The 20,779-nt window shown below is 31.0% G+C and overlaps 3 protein-coding genes across 3 annotated transcripts; all 3 read right to left on the bottom strand.

Annotated features, from left to right (window-relative positions):
• Positions 1–3,350: 3,350 nt before the first annotated feature.
• LOC132717570 (collagen alpha-1(XXVII) chain-like) lies at positions 3,351–4,872 on the bottom strand (the record flags this gene model as incomplete). Its single annotated transcript, XM_060701062.1, is given in 3 exon segments — positions 3,351–3,457; positions 3,811–4,073; positions 4,660–4,872. Coding segments are annotated over 3 exon segments (507 nt in total), but the record flags the coding sequence as incomplete, so codon positions are not given.
• A 5,333-nt stretch (positions 4,873–10,205) lies between these two features.
• LOC132717569 (macrophage scavenger receptor types I and II-like) lies at positions 10,206–14,713 on the bottom strand. Its single transcript, XM_060701061.1, has 4 exons — positions 14,462–14,713; positions 13,738–14,000; positions 11,889–11,995; positions 10,206–11,142 (listed from the first exon to the last, which is right to left on the bottom strand). Exons 1-4 carry the CDS (start codon positions 14,599–14,601, stop codon positions 11,026–11,028), a joined length of 627 nt encoding a protein of 208 aa, XP_060557044.1. The 5' UTR covers positions 14,602–14,713; the 3' UTR covers positions 10,206–11,025.
• A 3,473-nt stretch (positions 14,714–18,186) lies between these two features.
• Positions 18,187–19,183, bottom strand: LOC132717568 (beta-lactamase domain-containing protein 2-like; the record flags this gene model as incomplete). The annotated part of the gene is given in 2 exon segments (XM_060701059.1): positions 18,187–18,686; positions 18,938–19,183. Coding segments are annotated over 2 exon segments (435 nt in total), but the record flags the coding sequence as incomplete, so codon positions are not given.
• Positions 19,184–20,779: the final 1,596 nt, after the last annotated feature.

Raw genomic sequence — 20,779 nt, 5'->3', positions numbered from 1 at the left:
CGGGTAATAATCTTTCATCGAATAGGATTTTTAATATTTAGCTTTATTTTCATATGTCTACATGTGATTTCAATCTGGTTTGATATAGATGTATGGAGATGTATAACAATGTTCCCATTTGTTCCCATTCAATCTAAAAAGACAGATTTTTAAGGGAACTATTTCTCAAATTCTTGTCATACCAAACAAAGGGAAATATTATGTGTTGTATAGAATATCATCAAACCAACAGGGCCATAATGACCGTAAATTTCACACACTCAAACCATTGTTGCCTTCTTCAACACATATTAAGTAATTAGACCACATTGGACACGTCGTTTCTAATCACAGCCGCATGATTTGTAAACCATTTGTAAAGGTCCGTTAGAAAATGCTCTAATTTAGTTTTCAACTGTATTTAAATGTGTTTCCCATTAAAACACTATATCAACTGCATGTATATAACTAACGGGACGGGGCCAATGATATTCTAGCGGCATGATTCACAGAACATTTCTAGAGCACTCGTAAAGGTAATGCTACATATAAAATAAGAGGAAATAAAAATGCAGTTCTGTATGCTGCAAAGCATTTTTGTTCAAAGCTTTGTACATAAGGAAAAGAGTTCGATTTCTATGTAGGTTCAGAAATTATAAACATAGTCTCATCAGGGCAGGCCATTTGTTGACCTAATTGACTTGTTTAATAAAGATGTGTTTATAGATGACTTCAAGGTATTACTTCATACAAAATATCTTAACTTCTGCCATTGTTGTTTCTGATAATACTATTTTAAGGCATTAAGGGTTTATATTCGGCATATATATGTATGTTATGTGAAAGCTCGGGTTAAGTTTATTTCTAGCTGCAGCACAAAGTTATGCCATTTTTAACCAAATGTTCTGTGAAATTATACATGTCCGCAGTATAACATTGGAAAAATTACCGCGATTGTATATAAGCATATTGCATTTCATAATGTTATATCAAAGCACAGGTCAAGTTCAGACCGCCTCCGTGGCCAAGGGGTTAGAGTCGATGACTTAAAATCCAGTTACCTCTCTGGCGTGGGTTCGATCCCCGGGAGATACTTTGATAGTTAAGCGCGGAGGAAGGTAGTCTAGTACTGGTGTAACTCTCTAGGAACGATGGTTAGAAAACTACTCGCCTATATGACTGAAATACTGTTGGGAAAAAGCGTAAAATGAAACAAACAAACAAACAAAAGGTCAAGTTCGACATATGCTGTCATCAATTGATTAATGACAATTATTTATGATTTTTTATTATTGGTTTCCGTAAGATCACTTTTAAAGAAAGATTCCAATGATTGTGTTTATGAATGTATATGCAAATATAAATGTTTAATTATCCTCAATTGCTAGTATGCTATGATCTCAAAAAATGGACAGTATAAGTTATTCGTTCACATTTGACAAGAAAATATCATGTATGATACTTACATCAATAAATTCTTATATCTATCTTTAATGCATACTTTTGGCTTTGATACTTTTTTTTCAATTGACTTTCGGTTTTGTTTGAACTTTTGGAGACGTGTACTACTATCAAAACTTACAAGTCTACTAACATTAAGTAGATCCCGGATATTCGCATTTTTTTTAATTTCCCTTAAGCAATTGTACAAAAATCTTTATGAGAAGTGTAGTTTTCATGTAGCAGACTATAAGATTTATGAACCCCATTGCCAGACAATCCCAGACCCGAGGGGCATGGTTTATATACACTAAAGTGCATATCTACATATTTCTTACATGTAGATCTGATAACCACTAGTTATGTTTCGCCTTTTGGATTTCCCGTCATAGCTATTTGAGCCATGCAAACAATTAGACGAAGCATTAAAATATCGCTGGCCATGGAAAGAAAATAACTTGTTGATTTCTGTTAGAAAAAATAGCCGGAGTTTTTCAATCAAATAAACTGGATATAATAAACTCAACTTTTTATTGGCAAGATCGTTTACTAGTTTTCCTGTCAGTTTTATGGAAAACCCTATGTTTGTTCTCTAAATCGTGAAAATAACCTACTCAGTATTGGTTTTCCGGCGGTTAAAAAAAGAAACCGCATCGCTTTTATGATTATGAAAGCTCGCCGATGATTGGCTGTTTGAAAGGTATCAAGAAGGTGACAACTTACTGGTGGTAGTCAGATCCTAATGGTCAGATTCGATTCACATTATTTTTGTAGTGGAGTGAAATGTAAGGCAATACGCCAAATATCCAAGCACTGCTTTGTTGTTTCTGAGAAAGAATTTAAAGAGTCGTATTTTGAACTCGTATGGAGCCTTTAATCATTTAGATGCCAATAAATTATCAGTGAAGTCTAATAAAAATCTACTTAGTGGTTTTAACGAATTATGGATAACGACGACTAACAGAAAGCGGACGCATTGTCATCACAAAACTTCCCTTGAGCACATTGTGTCCATGTGAGCGACAAACCTAAAATGTTTACCTTGGATTACGAACGAGAACTTTATATTAAAGTGCATTTGTCATTACATTTGTCAGATATTATAATCCCGAAGATTTGTCAAATCTTAGTGTTTATTTATAATAAATTGATAAGACATGCACAAATGTTTGAAAGTATTGCTTTTTTATTCTGACATGCACATGGAAAGAAAATGTATTGAACTGTTCACTAAGTTAAACTTTATTAAAAGGAAAATTAATTTGTGACGACGCTATCTGTTTTGCTGACGTTAACTTTGAAGTCATATTTATTTCATTATACCGCACATAACTGATAATGCTATTTATCAGATACCACGACTCAGTGCATTTGTTTGCGACAGGATGTTTTTTTGCGTTATACAAATATAGCTAAAAGAAACTATACAGTACAATATAAGCGCGTTAATTGAAAAATGACGATTCTTTTTTTACAGTAAAATGTTCTTAGTATATGTAAATGTATGTGATAAATAAAATATCACATTTCAATATTTTATAGTTCTAAATGTATTGAACACGTTGAATGAAATAATGTTTTGCTCGAAAGAATCTAACAAAAATATTTTTATTTCATTCTTTTAGAATGATTCAGAATTGCCCTGATACAGATGGGTAGTTCATGACTCACATTAAGATGTTTGACTTATGACCCGAGATATTGAAATAAAGGATGCCCTACTTTACGTTATATGTACGATATTCGCATTCCACTCATTCTCCTAATTTATCTCATTCTCCTAATTTATAGAACTTATAAAATTTCACCTTAAATATAAGATGTGCACAACACATAAATGCATAAGATATAGGTATTGCGTTTTATTACTTTTGATTTGTTAATTTTCTATCTGAAAACTTAAAAAAAACATGAAATTAAAAATGACATACTGGAGGTCCTGGAAGTCCAGGAAATCCCGGTGGCCCTGCTTCGCCTGGGAGACCGTCTTGTCCGGGCTCTCCTTTTACAGCTTTTATCAATATCGAAGGTTGCGATGCTAGTCAAAAGATAATCAAGCATTTACAATAACAATTTTAGATGTGCCTAAATTCGATGACAATGTCAGATGACAAAATTTCTGTCACACAATTATCAATGTTTACCGAACTTTATTAAATATGCAAAGTTATAGAATACTTCATGAAATATTAAAATAATCATACATGTATTTTAAACAACTATTATTTATTTACATATCTCATCTCATCCTATTCATCCGCTTTCCTCACTCTTCATTAAATGGCGTTTCAACAATATACATTATCTCATTCGAACCAAACAAGATGGAAATTAAAGTGCCATTATGATATATAAAATTTCTAAACGATTTGGTCATAGAATAAAACGTACCAAGTCTGGCGTCAACTTTTTCTAAGATAGACTGTTCTAATTTACCAAGACGCTGCAAGAAGTCGTTAAAATCTTGCGAACTGACCTCCGACTGTTTTCCATTATCTTCATTTACGGTCGCGTTTTCATCTATACTTCCCTTCAGGTGATCTGTCAAATTTTGATTTCTGCTTGAGTCAGGGTCGTGTATATTTATGAAGCACTGCTGACATCCATTGTGTGCTAGTTCATTCAGTCTATCTTCTATTGTATGTTGAAACGTCCTGAAAATTAATTGATTTATCCATTTATTATATATGAAGTGAATATTTGAGCACTCTATATTGTAACAATAAGTTTTTCGATATTCTGTTGAACAGTTTTAATTTTGCCTATATGTCTATATGAATACTCCCGAAAACGTCATCAAGTGAAGTGTATCAAAGTCATGTAATAAAAGTCACTTTTCATGTTGAATTATCTTAATCATACAATATCATAACCCTATTATATTCCCGTTTAAAGAAGCCTTAAGCTTTTATTTTTGTTGGAAAACAGTTTTGTGTTGTTCAAACTAAGCATTTCAACTATGTATTACATCGATTTTATCTAGGAAAGCAGCATCCCTGAAGCTATTTTTAACGTGTTCTAAGAAATAAAAGATCATGTCTGCTGTACTTAATTACATATAGAGAGCGGACGGTTTTCCTTATTGTTATTGTATTTTATCGACGGCAAATTTCATTTTTCACCATAAGTCTTGTGATTTATCAATTTATCAATTTTATAAAACGATTGATTAAAAAAAATAAAATAATTAACTTTTACAAAACTGAAGATCGTTTTCAGTCTCAAAAAAATAGGTCTTACCTCATTTCAGTAAAAGCTTCTTGTATACGGTCCAATAGCGTTTTATCCTTATCAACTTCAATACTGCAATGTACAGTTCTCAGTCCATATACAAACAAAATGAAACGTATAATATGAGTTCTTAAATAAATTGCCATTTCTTCTTTAAAACAGCCCTAACACAAGTAAAACCGTTAATTTATTTGTAAATAAAAGCCTCCAAAACACAATAACATCTGCCATATACTTCAATTAGTGTTATCAGTGTACCTTATACACAGATTCTTGAAATAAATACGTGTGCGATAAGATTATAGGCATCATTTCTAAATGTTGCACAGGTATGTACTTTATGAAGAAATTAATCTATGTAAACATAGAATGTTTGTTTAATTGGCTTTTACGTCGGACCGACACAGTATAGGTCATATTGCGAACTTCCAGCTTTACTCGAGGAGGAAAACCTCTGGTGCCATGCATTATTTCAGGCAAGAACGGGAACTTGAGTAGAACCACCGACGTTCCGTAAGCAAGCTGGATAGCTTAGAAATTGAAGTTATATTTCAGCAACGTTGTGATGATAATCTACAATCAGACGATTTTCTTAACAAAACTTGGTAATACTCAGAATATAAATTTGCAGGATAAATCTTTATTACTTTTTTTTTCTATTTTTTGCCTAGTTTAATGTTGGGCATATATTATTGACCTACCAATCTGACTAAAGTTCAGATGTATTTAATTCTTTTAAGTAGATCTGATAACGACCGTATATGTTTCGCCTTATTTATAATTGGGATTTCCCGAGAAAGCTATTTTTAGCAATGGATTCAAAACCGGTTTTTAATTGTTTGGGTCGTCTGACCAAACAAAAAATGGTAGCGAAATTTCAGACCCTGATGTGCTTATTTGCAAAAACCGAAAGTAGTCCAAACTCCTCGAAGCGGTTACTTCCCTTTAAATGTACGCATACGCCGAAAAATTTAAAGGGAGCTCACTGCGTAAAGATTGTCAAATGACAGGCGGATTATTTTCAAACTTTATCGGGGAAGAAAAAATAGTTCCCGCTTTGATGAAGATTCCTAATATTGTGTTACTCTTTATAGATATACTAGCTTATATTAAGCTACGTGATTATTTATCAGCGTTAAAAAACAAGTTTACCTTGATCAAAATATATCGAAAGTAATAAGGGTTACAAACCCTAATTTAGAATAATGTATTTTTCTTCAAACTATTATCTTAAAACTTACCCGTTGATCGAGGGGTTTACACGATTGCTTAAGAAGCGAGAGGTCTGGAGTTCTAATCCCAGTTAAAGCAACCCATGTTTTGGGGGGTTTTTTTCTTTCTTTTTTTTAGATTATTTAAGCTAAATAAACATTGAATTGAATATCAGTGTTGCAATTAGTCTTATAGCTAATTTCCTACAGTTATAACACAGGAAACAGCATTGGTGACACTATACAAAAACAAATTGGTATATAATCTCACAACCTACACCTTTCTGACATTGTGAGACCAAAACAAATTCAGCGTCTTCTGTGAAGTATCAAACTACCGCTATACGTGAAAGTTAAACAACTTGTTGATTTCTGTCAGTAAAAAAATGTTTGAAGTTAATTTTAACAAATTACAAAAAACAGACACAACGTTTAATTGGTAAGATTGTTTTGCCAGTTAACCTGCCGGCTATATGGACAACGTCATGTTTGTTCTCGAAATTGTGAAAATAACTTACTCAGTATTGGTTTTCTCAGGTTTAAAATTAGAAACCTCATTTCTTTTCAAAATTGTGAAAGCTCGCTGATGATTGGCTTTGTTAGTAGTCACAGCCAGAAATAATTTCGTAATGGGTCACGCTCAGATCTAAAAGCGGAGCTATATTTAGAGCTGATTTTAATCAAATTAATGGAGATACTTGAATGTTTTCCATCCAAGTAGATCAATTAAAGTTAACAATGCATTTTTTTATAAAGTTATATCATTGTTGCGAATTTTGATTCGTGTCTTGAAAAAATACTTTTTAATCATAGAGGGTAAATACGTCTTAATGACATAAAATCATAAGCCGAAAGGTTACATTTAGCAAAATTTAATATGATATTAAGTAAAGAACGTACATTAGAGTCTAAATGTATAGCCATAACACTAATATTGTAATTCAAAAATACAAATGATTGTTTGAATGGTATACATATTTAATCTATAATACACTTTATAAGCAAGTTTGTATCTATAATACATTTCAGCAGCACATATGTGTCTATAATAAATTTCAGCAGCGGGAGTTTGTCTAAAAAATATTTCTGCAGCAAAATGTGTGTATTTAATACATTTCTAAAGTAGGACTTTGTCTATAATTAATTTCAGCAGCAAACTTGTGTCTGTAATACATGTCAGCACAAAGTTTGTGTCTGCAATACATTTCAGCAGCAAATGTGTCTCTATAATACATTTCGGACAGGCTAATGCCTTATTTTAAGAATGGAAATTATACTAACAACTTAAAATGAGAGTCCACTTTGTAAGACATGTTGTTTGATATGTGTGTTTAAGTACTACACACCCCCTATAGACACCAATAGATCCAGCTTTTCATTACTTTTTTCTCTTCACTAGATCGTATGAGACATTTAGTTCTCAAACATTAAACATTCTCTAGCTAATTCTTGTTTAATATTTGATGTTTTAGAGCCATGGCACTTTCTGAATTTTCTCTATGGTAAAATATCAAACAACATGTCTTATAAATAGCTGTTTTTTAAGTTTTTGTTGTTTTATGAACATAATTTGCTGTCAATATGAAACTTCAGCTGTATCTCAATTTTTATACTGTTATATTATGTAAATCTTAAACAGAACCGTCTTTAGATAAAATGAATCACTGAGTAAAGTTTGAGATTGATTAAGTCACTTTTAATTGGTCACTTATTATTTTATTTGCAGAAGTAGTAAGAGACAGTCACAGAAGTATTAAAACACCATCATGAAACACTTAAGATATACAGAGAAAGATCTGGAAGAAGTAGCAGTTTGGTACAGATTGTAGCTTCATTGTTAAATTATACGGACTTCTTTGATCGTTTAAATTAAAGCTGCACTTGAACAGTATTTTTGAACTATCTGAAGTATTTAATATTGTCTTGATTGTTTTGTTAAACTTTGATACTTGTTTTATATCTAAAAATTAAAGTATGGTTGGTTTTCAAATTTGAAATGACATTGAAACTTCAACATTGTGCAAACGTTAAATGTGCAACGTTGTATCAACGTTGAACTTTCAACGTTGTTTCATCTTTCAAATCCGAATATTAATCCAAAATTATTTCAACGTTGAAATCTGGCCATAATTCAACATTGTTACAACGTTGACGTCGCTGGGTATTATTCTATTCTGTTTATAGCTTGTTATAAAGGCTGTATAATTTCAATAAGGTTTGACTGTTTATTCCACTTATTCATTTGACCTTTGAACATCTGCATTGTACAATAATATAATCTAATAAGTATTCACCTAGTTTTATTTACAAAAGGTAACCTAATAGTATGAAGCCTTAGAGTATTCACTTTTAAGAAAAAAATATAATTCAATGTATAGTATTAATGATTTAAGGTATTAACGTTTTGAGCGTTTGAGCACCTAAGTTCTTTCTCCAACGCCAAAGCTGGGAAGCCGCAATATTATATTTACTATATTGGTTGCGATGTAAAACAAATGCAAAAAGTATTTGATTTTTACCAAAATTGTGCCATTTTAGCTCACCCGTCACAAAATGACATGGCGAGCTTTTGTGGTGGCTTTACGTTCGGCATGTGTCCGTAAACTTTTACTTTATACGAAATCTCTTATGAACAACAAAGCCAATTTCATCAAAACCCGCAGAAATATTCCTTTTGTGGTCAACGTTAAATAAGGTTGAAAAATAATTCAATTCAATGCAGATCTGTCATACATGAAAAGATAAAAAAAAACTTCAAATATCTTCTTTAAAAAACGAAGACATAGACCTTAGATATTAGACATAAAACATTTTCTAGTGAGTTTCTACCAAGTTTATTCAAATAAAAGCACGAAACATCCTTTAGTGATTGTCTACAAAGTGTGTTCAGATAAAAGCCATGGAGTAAAATTAGCCGCGGCATGGGCGGTCATTGATTTTCTTTATATATATTGATATATATCTTTGTTTATATTAAAAACTTTCATAAAGCTTCTGTAAACTTTAAATGCCAAAACGCTTGGGGTTTGAAACAAAGCCTGAAAAATATTTTATAGGTGTCTACCAAGATTGTTCGAATAAAAGTCTTTGAGTCAAAATTTGCCCCGCCTAAGGTGGTCATTGGTTTTCCTGATATGTATGTACAAATATAATAAAAACAACAAAAAAACTTTTTTTAAAAGACCAAAGAGCTACATCTCAGATATTTAGCATGAAACATTGTCTAGTTGGTGTCTACCATCTTTGTACAAATAAAAGCACTGGAGTCAAAATTGGCTGCGCCATTGGCAGTCCAATATTGATTTTATTAAATGTACATAGTAAAAACTTCAAAAACATCTTCTTTTAAAAAAATCCAAATAGCTAAGGGAGAGATACTTAGAAAGAAAAATCTTCTTCTTGTTGGTGTCTAAGTTTTTTTAAGTAAAAGCCTTGCAGTCAAAATTGCCCCCGACCAATGGGGTTATTTATTTTCCTAATACGTATATAGTAAACACTGAGTAAAAAAACTCATCAGTAAAAACACAAAGAGGTAGAGCTAAGGTATTTAGCATGATACATTTTCTAGTGAGTGTGTGCCAAGTTTGTTCAAATAAAAGCTCTCGGGTAAAAATTGGCCCTACCCCATTGGGGTCATTGATTTTTCTTATATGTTCTCATCTTTTAGAACTTGTTTTCCCTTCGCAATAATAACCAATAATGTTCGTACACATGCACTGCTTCAGCTACAAATATGAACTTTGTGATATCAGTTTTAGATTAAGATTAATTTATATCTGCTTTTGTTTATAGTTTACAATATTACTTGTTCCTTGTCATGGAGAGTTTTATATTCAGTTGAGCAATTTCAGGGCCATTATAGTCCTCCTTTTAGAACAAGGAATAACAATTGAAATAACATTCCGCGCTTGTACCAGCCGCAAGTAGTATTGTGCAGAGGTTTTACAAATGGTTAATATTATTTATTGCATAATTATTTAAATAAATATCAAATCTTTAACATCAACATACATAATAACACAATATACAAAAGGGTTGGGCCAAATTCTCTTTGGACATTATTTTTGGCCCTCCCACCTATCACTTCTGAAAACTTTAAGGTGTGATCCTTTAAAGAAATTAAAACAGAACAATAAGTTTAAAAATAAAAATTCACAATGAGAAAGTGTAAAAGTGGCATTTCTATTACCTTTTAACTTTTTAATGTTTTAGAATATATTTTTTTTTGAAATATTAGATCTACAATTGATGTTCTGTTACCTACTAGAAGCAAACTGCTTTTTATATTTACTGAAGTGACTCATTGGTTGGAAATGGAGACAGAAAAGTACCGAACAACATGTCGGACATATACCATACATTAATTTAAATTACATATCTGCAGCAACAATTACATTTGAATTTAACATGAAATAAATATTGCGTACCAAAATAATATTTTTTTCCGGAACATTTTATTCTGTATACGTAGAATATCATAACAGAAGCATTTTATATTATAACCCTAACGAAAGTCGAAGGTCTATGAAACCAATATACTGCTATTGATAAATTTTATAAAAAAAGTAATAAGATATAGCTTTTTACCCTTTAAGGTAAGGCAGGTTCAAAGCTTGGCACAAAAAGTATTGCATGTTTTTCGGCAGAAAAAAAATATTTTTAGATAAAATCGATCTAATGACACATAAACACTTTTAATATTGTGTTTTTAAAACACTTCATGTGTAGCTTTGTTACGCAACTTGTACCGAATGTTTGTTGTTGTAAGTTACCATGCAAGAAGTTAAAGCATTGATTAATGATTGTTTAATTGCAAAACGTTAATTACGAGCGTTAATTCTCTTCTTGTGGATTAAGAAAGATTTTCTGTAAATTTGGCTTTATTGCTATGGACGATACAATAATTGATGCACCAACATTTTCTATTACCAACCTACAATAACGAATAGTGTAGCAACTACAATACAAAGGCAACATATTATAGAAATGATAAAATTTGATTAAAGCAATGGATCATTTCTAGAAGCATGTTTCACTAAGTCACTGACTCCAGTTACTCCAAATATGATATAATCAATCAGTCATGAAGATATTCCAAATTCATCCAAACCTTAAGCCATATACATATATTTTTCTGTTGGAGGCTCGGGGGTAAAGTGAAGTTTTACTTTTTCCATTTGAATTCAAGGAGACTGAGTTTGGGATCTCCACGTTCTCCTTTTGGACCACGAGGACCAGGCATGCCGGGGTTTCCTTGATCTCCTTCTACTCCAGGAAAACCCTAGTTGATAAACAATAGAACATTGTGAAAATAACAGATGCATTCTTTGCACTATTTATCATTTTTTATTTATCAATGGGGTTTGTCTGACTATTTGGGAGAACCTCAAATTACCTAACAGGGCTGGTCGTAAGAAAAGGGGGACACCAACTAGAGGTTGGTAAATCTTTCGTCAAATGAGAATTTTAAAATTGATCTTTCTTTTCATATGTCTACATTTGAATATAATCTGACACAGCAATTGTCTTAAACACATGAATTATTAGGGCTAAGGTCCATTTTTAATTTTCTATGAAAATATGCTAAAAATACAGATTTAAATTGTTGTCCAAATTGTTATAATTCATTCTAAAGAATGAGTTATAGATATTATGTATAGGAAAAAAATACATTTAAAACATGTGTCATTCATCGCGCATTTCCCTAAGATTCCATATGTTCTTCATTGAAGTATTTTCGCCTCATAGTACAACTTACAAATTAGATCTTCATATTTAAACTTATAAAATACACAATTGTAACTTTACACATATTTGTAAATTTATCTTTTTTTATATGATACTGACTCCTTAATTATATATGGTAGCTATGATAGAGATTCGAAATTTAGGTATATATAAATTCTTGTTGTTCCATATGTACCGTAACTTTCACTAAAACTTTAGTGTAGAAAAGTTTTACTTAGCTGTATTTGATTTGTTGATATTCTGAAACTATTTGATTATTTTACTATTCAAATGACATACTGGTGGTCCTGGAAATCCATCATATCCACCTGGTCCTGGTTTTCCAGGGAATCCTTCAGATCCCGGCTCCCCTTTTACCCCTTTTATATCAATCAGTCTTTGAGATGCTGAAACAGGAGACACAGAAATTGATTGTTAGCTTATATTTCTGTGCAGGACAAAAAGGAACTACATAGTTCATTGTATACAGTGACATTTACATGTTTACACACCAAAATACAATGACACAAACAGTAGAAAGTTGGTTGCCAGAGCGATTCACCCAAGACATTTCAAGCTGATATCTTTTACTTTTGAGATATAGTCTGGACAAAAAAGTAATGAAAATTGCAAATTATTTGTTATTCTTCTCAACTGTATTCCTTCTTACTGTGAGCTATTATTGCAGCAGTAGCTTTAAGGGAATGAAATGAAGAGTTATTAAACATGAGCAATACACTCCTCCCGAAACCGATCTATTCATCTATAAAGTCTGGAGCTGATTTTCCAAACATTTTTCGAATGATGGTTTTAGACAAAAATAATCATAAAAAATATATTAACAAAGCGCAATCACCTCACAATAATTAACAGGAGAGTTATCATTCTTGTACATTGGTACTCCTACTTCAAAAGATCTATCCATCATGAAGTATCAAATAGTTTTTGTTTCAAACAAAACTAAGCATAAAAAACAAAGAGACTTAACTCAAAGATTATAATGGGTAGAGTTATCGTGCCTGTACATTGCACTCCTCCTAACTAAGATCTTTTCATCTGAAACGCTTCAAATTGATATTTCATAAACTTTTCGACTTATATTAAAAAATAAACACGAAAAATAACAAAAACATGGAAAACACATTAAGCAAGAGCGAAAATATTATTAAAGGTAGAATTATCATTCTTGCACACTAAACTCCACCGAATTAATATCCACAATTCAAGTTTCAAGCTTATATTACAAATACTTTTCGAGATATGCGGTGGACAACATTAAAAAGGGGACAATTAGCTATAGCAACAACAACATTAAAGTGTCTCAAGTTAATATCTTAAATATATTTTCAATTACGCTCAACAAAGGGAAAATGTGGGACGGAAGATCGATCCGACAGATGGACGGACAGATGGTCAGACGTCCGTTCTAACGGGACAGTAATAATGAGGCTACTCTATTGTTCTATCTATTGGTCTTTTTAGCAACACAAAAGAAAAAACACATAAAAGTATTACGGAATAAATGACATCAAAGAGAATGAACAATAACCTATTGTCCCTCTAGCCACAGTATAACTGTCCCGTGAGAGCGGACGGACGGATGTACGGGCGGAGACTATTTCCATATATTGAATTGTTTCCATTTCACAATTATCAATGTTTCTATTACACTGAACTTTATTAAATATTCAAACTTATAGAAAAGTCCAAACATTATACTTAGAAAGACTTAATCTAATGTTCTTAGAGATAATTGCCCGATACATTTGCTTTTTGTTATAAACTTATCACCTGAAATGTATAATATTCTATACTTTTAGTGCTGCAATAAATTATGTTTAAACTAAAAAATATTGCAAGAATATGCATCAACAAATTATGATTTAATACCTCAACAAATGAACCTTTTCGACTTTTGGTTCATTGTACACATCCTTTTAATCAAAAGGGATTTAAAAAGTTAAACCCACATCATCTTGTTCAAATCAAGATAAGATGTCAATAATATGCCATATTTCAATTTTTAACATTTCCATTAGTAATATTTTTTTTCTTCTCCTTTTTTAAAATATTTTAGAAATGGATATTAAATTGTTATTACTCATTCAAGCGAGTGACTTTTTATGATCATATGAAAAATAAGTCGTACCAAGTGTAGCGTCAACTTTCTCTAAGACAGACTGTTCTATATCATAAAGACGATGCAAACGTTGGAAGATATCTTGCGAATATACATCCATATGTGTTCCATTATCTTCATTTACAGTCGCGTTTTCGTCTCTTATTTCCTTCGGATAATCCGTCAAATTTGTGTTTTCTTCTATGTTAGGGTCGAGTAATCTTATAAGGCATTGCTGGCAGCCCTTGTCACTAAGTTCTTTCAGCTTTGTTTCAACTGTGTTTTGAAACGTCCTGATGTAAAAATGGATATATAATTATAATATATGCATACAAATAAGTGAAAATGCAATGTCTTTACAAGGAACTTTAGGGAGAGAATTCATTAGGTTTATTTCATTTAGACCATTAGTTTTACATTTGTCGATAATGTGTGTAATGAAATCATATTCCAAACAATGTAATAGAAAGAGCATCGAAACACGAAGCTATCTGATTTGTATTTAAAGCATAATTATAATAATAAAACAATTATTGACTAGTGAGCCATTGAATATAATGTGATATTTACCGCCTCGGTCAATATTTCATCTGCCGATTAATATCACATCATATTCAATGGTATACTAGTACATAATTTCATAATACATTATTTCTAATATCAAATGTTAGAGACTATATAGTGATTATAAATATATTCTGATATCAATTTTGAGCATAGCATATCTTAAAATCTGAAATAAAATTGCACTTACCTTATTTCAGTAAACAGATCATCTATGCGATCCGATGGCGATTTATCGTGTATATCACCATCAACAATACAATGCACAGCTTTTAGTGCATATACAAACAAAATGAAACGTATAATATAAGCCCTTAAATGAATTGCCATTTCTTCTATGTATTAGAAGTTATACAAACAATGCCGACATTAAATAAACGCTTCTAGAATTAATGCAACCAGAAGTGGCCTATTTCTCATGTTGTTTACATTTAAAACATACGCACTTCATGTAATGTAAGAACATGGACTTTCAATCAATCCGATTACCTTTATCAGCCTTTATCAGAGAAGTTCTGAACGAACTCCATCAGTTGATTTTATCATTATCTTTGTTTTTACAAAGATTCTTTAAAATGAATACATTTTACATGATAAGGATTTAAAGATCATTTCAGAGCAGATAAGACTTCGTGGAGGAATTTGTAATGTTTTGTGTGGAAATGATACGTTTTATTTCTTGTCGGACTATCAATGCATCAAGTTCTAAATTTCAAACAAAAATAATTTTTCATTCTTAATGCTTAATGTATATATTTTTTTTAAAGATTAGATATTTGAAATGTACTCATTCCGTATTGTATATATTTTTTCTTTTCAGTTTCAGTTAATTTCCACAACTTCCGATAAGCTCAAAAGGTAAAGCATTGGATTGTGAATCGGGTGATCTTGATGTCATTTCGGACGGTGCGGGTCACTTTCAGTATAATTGATCATAAAATCTTTTCTACAGTCATTTGCACTATACCTCTGCTCTGGCATGTACAGAAGTTATCAGTTCCTGTCAACTAGTACTGGTAAACTGATAGACAACCTGTCAAGTAACGATACGGCGGCTGAACTGTGCTCTTGTAAATTCAATGTGGCTTGCTGCCATGATCCGTAGTGAAAATTACCAACATCACCACCAGTTTAATATCCAGAAAACTGTTACTTATTTTGTGAAAAAACATACGTGGTGTACTCTGTTAAATGTCTCACCATATATAAAAAGTATAACTTAAATGATTATCCTTTCCGTCGTCGACATAAAGAAAATCAATAAATAATGACTTAATAGACCATCGGCCAGGCTGCTGCTTCATTTCATAATGAAAAAAGGAGCATTTATGCATTCTAAATGTTTATCATTTATTGTCAATTAGTTTATTTGTGAACTCAACCCGTTTGCTCTAAATGAATTGCAAATTGTATTGTCTCCATATTCAAGGATGTTTGTTTCTAAGAATACTTGTAATAGTGAATTACATTAATTTTCAAAATTTTGATTGTTTTGGCACCGGAAAGCATATCATATCACCTGTGGGTTAAAAATTTGTCATAAACGAATGGTCCTGTTCTCGGTTATCGATATTGTTCGAATGTCTTAATACGAAATAATAATTCTTTCCTAATCAGTTTCTGACTAGACATTAAGATTTGATCATCTCTTCAAACACCATGAATATAAAAAGCTTAATATAACATAAGATTAAATATATAAATGACACTTTTTCAAAAGGCGTTTAAACTTTATATTATTAATCTTTACTATATGCTAGACATAAATACAAAAGAATACAAAAGATTACCATTTTGTTTGAAACATTTTGACAGTTAAACTTTTGTATCGGTTATAAACAACAACACAACAACAATTATATTTTCATTATCTGTACAAAAGTTTCACTTATTTAATATTATCCTTACTTGAAAAGTGATTATAAAGAACTGTAGTTTTAAATAACTTCAAATAAATCAATGTAAAATATATATATGAAAAGATTTTTTTGTTTATCGAGACAGGTACCTGTCAATTTACATTGATAAGAAGATGTGGGGTAAGAAAAACAGTCAGATTTTGTCAAATCAAATCAGGGTATCTAATATGTTTTGATAATAACTATCTAGAATTTGTTCTTAATATTTGTGCAAAATATAAAGAAGGTTTACCATGTTGATTTTAAATTAAAATCATTTTAATTCATTATGCTATCCAATTTCATATATTTCACAGTAAACATTATGCATGAATCTTTTTTATTACAAATTTTAGATATAAATTAAGAAAGAAAATAATAATCTGACAAAACAAGAAAAGAGACAAAAAATGTAAAAAAAAAATGCATCCTAAAAATGGGGTTTGAACCCATGCCCTATCGAAACTCTGTCTCCTCACTGAAAATGGATACTTTTCAGAAAGGAGATGCTGCATTAGGCATCCAATACATTAAATTGAAAGCGTTATTTCGGTAATGTTCAAATTGCGCGCCTGGGTCAAATTTGGCATGCCCCTTGATCATTTAACACTCTACTTATTATATATTAATTGTATAATATATATAGCTAAGACGTTTTATTCACCTTTAAAATATATGCTTTATTTATTGTATATGAATATTATGTACATTTTATTCCAGAATAGAAGGAACGCGATGATGAAACTACTGCTGTATTTTTCAAACTTCAGAGATATACTGTGAACTTGAACTTAACCTTTATGCTTTAACCCTAAATACAGTTTTGAATATTAAATAAAAAGATGACCTTGATAATTTTATCAATGACTGTTCAACTAACGTTCCAAATTTTCAACTTTGTTCCTTAAATTCAAACAACTGGTTCACTTCCTGAATTTGCATCCTTAATTTATTTAACCTTTAATAAACCTAAGCGTCATGTTTCAGCACTCTTATATTATATAATTTAATTATTTTTTATCCGTTTATCCAACAATGTTTCTCGGGTAAAAAGGAATTGTCATAATTAGGCAATTCACATGTTAAATATTTCTAAAGGCCCATTGCAAAGAATGGTAAACATTCACGAAACATTAAAATACATATAAGCATTGGAAATCAAAATTTACATTATTCCTTTATGCGGAAAAGAAAAACGATCGAACAATAATACAAGCTCATTACATATGGCATTTCAGTAGCAATGTTTAACCGAGAAATTTAAATTTGCATACAAATTCCTAATGGACTTATTCGCTCAGTAGGTTTCCCTTAATTTTCAAAGTGTTCAGAGAAAAATATGCTGTTAACATCTATGTAATTCTTAGCATATGAATATTGGATATCGGACAAAAACGTCCAATATTTCATTTTATTTGCATTTCCTTTAAGTAGATTTAAGCTTTTGAGAGTTTTCCCCTTAACGAAAACAAAAGCATTCCTCTGTATGGTAAAGGAATACTTGTTTAAGGCAAATTGCACTTAGTGTTATGTCGAAGTTGAGCTCATCCATTATCTGCAAGTTTATACAGTCTCTTGTTTCGTTAAAACATATTTATTTTTATAAATTATCTAAATTGTGATGTCGCTTGAAGCATATTTTAATATTTCAACTACTCTCAAATCTGCTTTTTTCCGGCGGGTGGGGGCGTTTACGTTACACCATTTCAGTATATATAATATGGCGACCTTCCAGCTTACTGTTGGAGGAAGACCTGATGTGCCCTTTGTGCATGATTTCAGACACAATGTTGCACCCAAGCAAAACCATCGAGTCGGACGATCTAACTAGGAACTGGTAGGTGTTATTATATTATGGGAGAACAGTGTCGTGATCACTGTAGAACTCAAACCCATGATCATTGAGTTTAAAACAGACACCTTAACAACAAGGCTACTGGATCTTTTATCTTTTAAAGATATACTTGCTTTTAATAATCTACTAGAAAATATAAACATACACCAACAAAATACGGAATAATACATTTCAGCTGTCATAAAGCTGTTTTTTTTTATTTTGCCACAGTTGTTTTTGCTTTGCTTTTCTCATTTGCCTTTTCAACAAAATGCCAAGATCAACATGCTTTTTTTGTTTTGAAACAACTTGATACATTAACCATATAGTTCCCTAGTCTTTCATTCTCATCATTTTCCATTATGTAAACTTGATACATTAGCACAATATAACTTAAGTGAACATCAGTTCTCTTACAAAAAAGTTTAACTTCTTGGCTAAGCACGTCTACTTTGCTTAAAACTCCAACTGTTTTTCAGTGTCAATAATTGTGTTTACTGTTTGTTCTTTAAGTAGTTCTCCAAACAGACATAAAATTCCTGCACAAGCGCCAGATATCGTGGATGATCACCTTGTGCGTATACGTCTATATAATTTGTAAGATACGCTAGTCCAATACCATTCTCCAAATCTGCTTGGGCCACCTGACCTCCATGGCCCGGGTGTCCAAAAACAACACCTCCCTAAAATGTAATAGTATATCTTACAACTATCTATAAGATATATTAAAAGGCATTTATCTTTCAGTTTACAGGCCTATTTGTTTCTTGACATAACTGATTCGTATACATTTTAAATTGTTTTGTCATCAGAATTTGATTTAAATATATGAATTTTTATTATTCATTTTTATACAAAGCTAAGATCCAAAAGTGGTTCATTTGACTAAAAACTAAAAATATTTTGCACTAAACAAAAAAGAAAAATGGCATACGTTTGGATTATTTAACTGCATGCCTACCCTGTATGATGTATATAGCCCGGTAACAAGGTCGACCCCTGACACTATGGGCGTAGCTAATTTATTAATTGATTTATCTGACAAGAGTTTGTTTCCCTCCTCTGTACCTCCGTTAGCCAGGATGCCATAAAGTTTAGCATATGCACGTGCGGTACCAGATGAAAATGCTGACGATATGGGAATTTCACGCAGATCTGGATTATTGTGCGTAAAAACAGACTGTAAAAAACAAGCATTACTGAAATTTTATTTGACTTAACGTTAAACTATATAGGAATAAGAGTATTGTTAAAATGGAACAGTACGTTTCTAATTTAATATATTCCAATATTGAGCACAAATGTTGTTCGTCTTTAACATTGTATAGCTCAGAATATCCATGATTTTGCATGTAAATGTATAATTATCAAACCAAAAGATTTGTGAATGAATTTAGCAAAATACGTTAACTAGTGTAGTAAAGATCGATTTCTTTAATCATCTGCAACTACTTCCAATAGTTCCAAAATGTAATAGAGGGTAAAAACACAAAAATGTGCAACAACATCTACAGAAGAATGAGAATTTATATATCAAATGGCTTCTGCAGATGTCAATGCACACAGAAAGGTGCATTAGAGATATTCTTGCATAAAGTATACTATTAAAATGTTAATTTGGACTTTTGTTATCTGTATTTAACAGCCTCCGGAATAAGTTTGCAAATCCGGAATTTTCGCAAACTCAACTACCCTTTTTAACATAGTTTCAATACAAAAAGTTAAATCAAACAGTAATTTGGATAAAAATAGACGATTATTGACCGATTACACAAAGATAGCGCAATAACTAAACGCTGTGTGAGCGTTCAAAGTGTGACCTCCCATGGGGTTTTTCAATACTCCCACGGGTTTTTACGTATCCCACTGGGACTTTAGTGGGGTTGAAACCCCATTTCTTAAAGTGGGAGAATAAATCCATGGGAGGAAAAATATTTTTTTTTTCTAAATATTTTTACATGTGTTGAATATATAATACTTATAATAAACTTATAAGTATTCGAGGAATATATTTAAAGAATTTTGCAATTCTCCCATTGGCTGAACTAACCCATTTAGTAAATGGGAGAAATCTCCCAAAATTAAAATGGTGCGGAAACCTCCCAAAATTAAAATGGGAGAAATCTCCCATGATGGCTAACTTGGAGAAATACCCCATTAGAGCGTGATGGGAGAATAACATTATGGGATAATTCATCTATATCTTTTTTTTGTTTTGTTTTACTTATTGGATCGGAAGTTTAACAGTAAAAGTTTTTCTACTTGTTAATATTCGGTTCCGACCTTTTTAAAATGATATAGGGCCGGTCTAATTAGTTATTTATTAACTCAATTAATTAATTATTAATTCATTTATTAGTTAATTAATTAATTAATCCTAAATAAATAAATTCATTCATTCATTCATTCATTCAATTAATTATAAATATATAAATAAATAGAAAAATAAGTAATTAAATTAACATATTGATAAATCAATATATAAATAAACTAATAAATCAATACACTTATTAATTAATTAAATAAAGAAATCAATAAATAAATTAATTAATAAATTAATAGATTGATAAATTGATGAATTAATAAATAAATTAATTATTTTTTTAATAAATTGATTAAATAAATAAATTAATTAATTGGTTTATGAATTAATGTCACAAATGTCCAATTAGTCTAATATATTCTAATGAATTAAAATATATCTGAATATTATGATTTCGCTTGGATTATTACCTTAAGTTTCATAAACATTAATAGCGACTGTTTTTTTTTAATT

This window comes from Ruditapes philippinarum, unplaced genomic scaffold, assembly GCF_026571515.1.
Source record: "Ruditapes philippinarum isolate M1 unplaced genomic scaffold, ASM2657151v2 ctg15367_1_1_1_1, whole genome shotgun sequence".
Taxonomy (NCBI): Eukaryota; Metazoa; Mollusca; class Bivalvia; order Venerida; family Veneridae; genus Ruditapes; species Ruditapes philippinarum.
The sequence above is the reverse complement of the archived record's forward strand: the minus strand, read 5'-3'. Positions and strand labels throughout refer to the sequence as shown.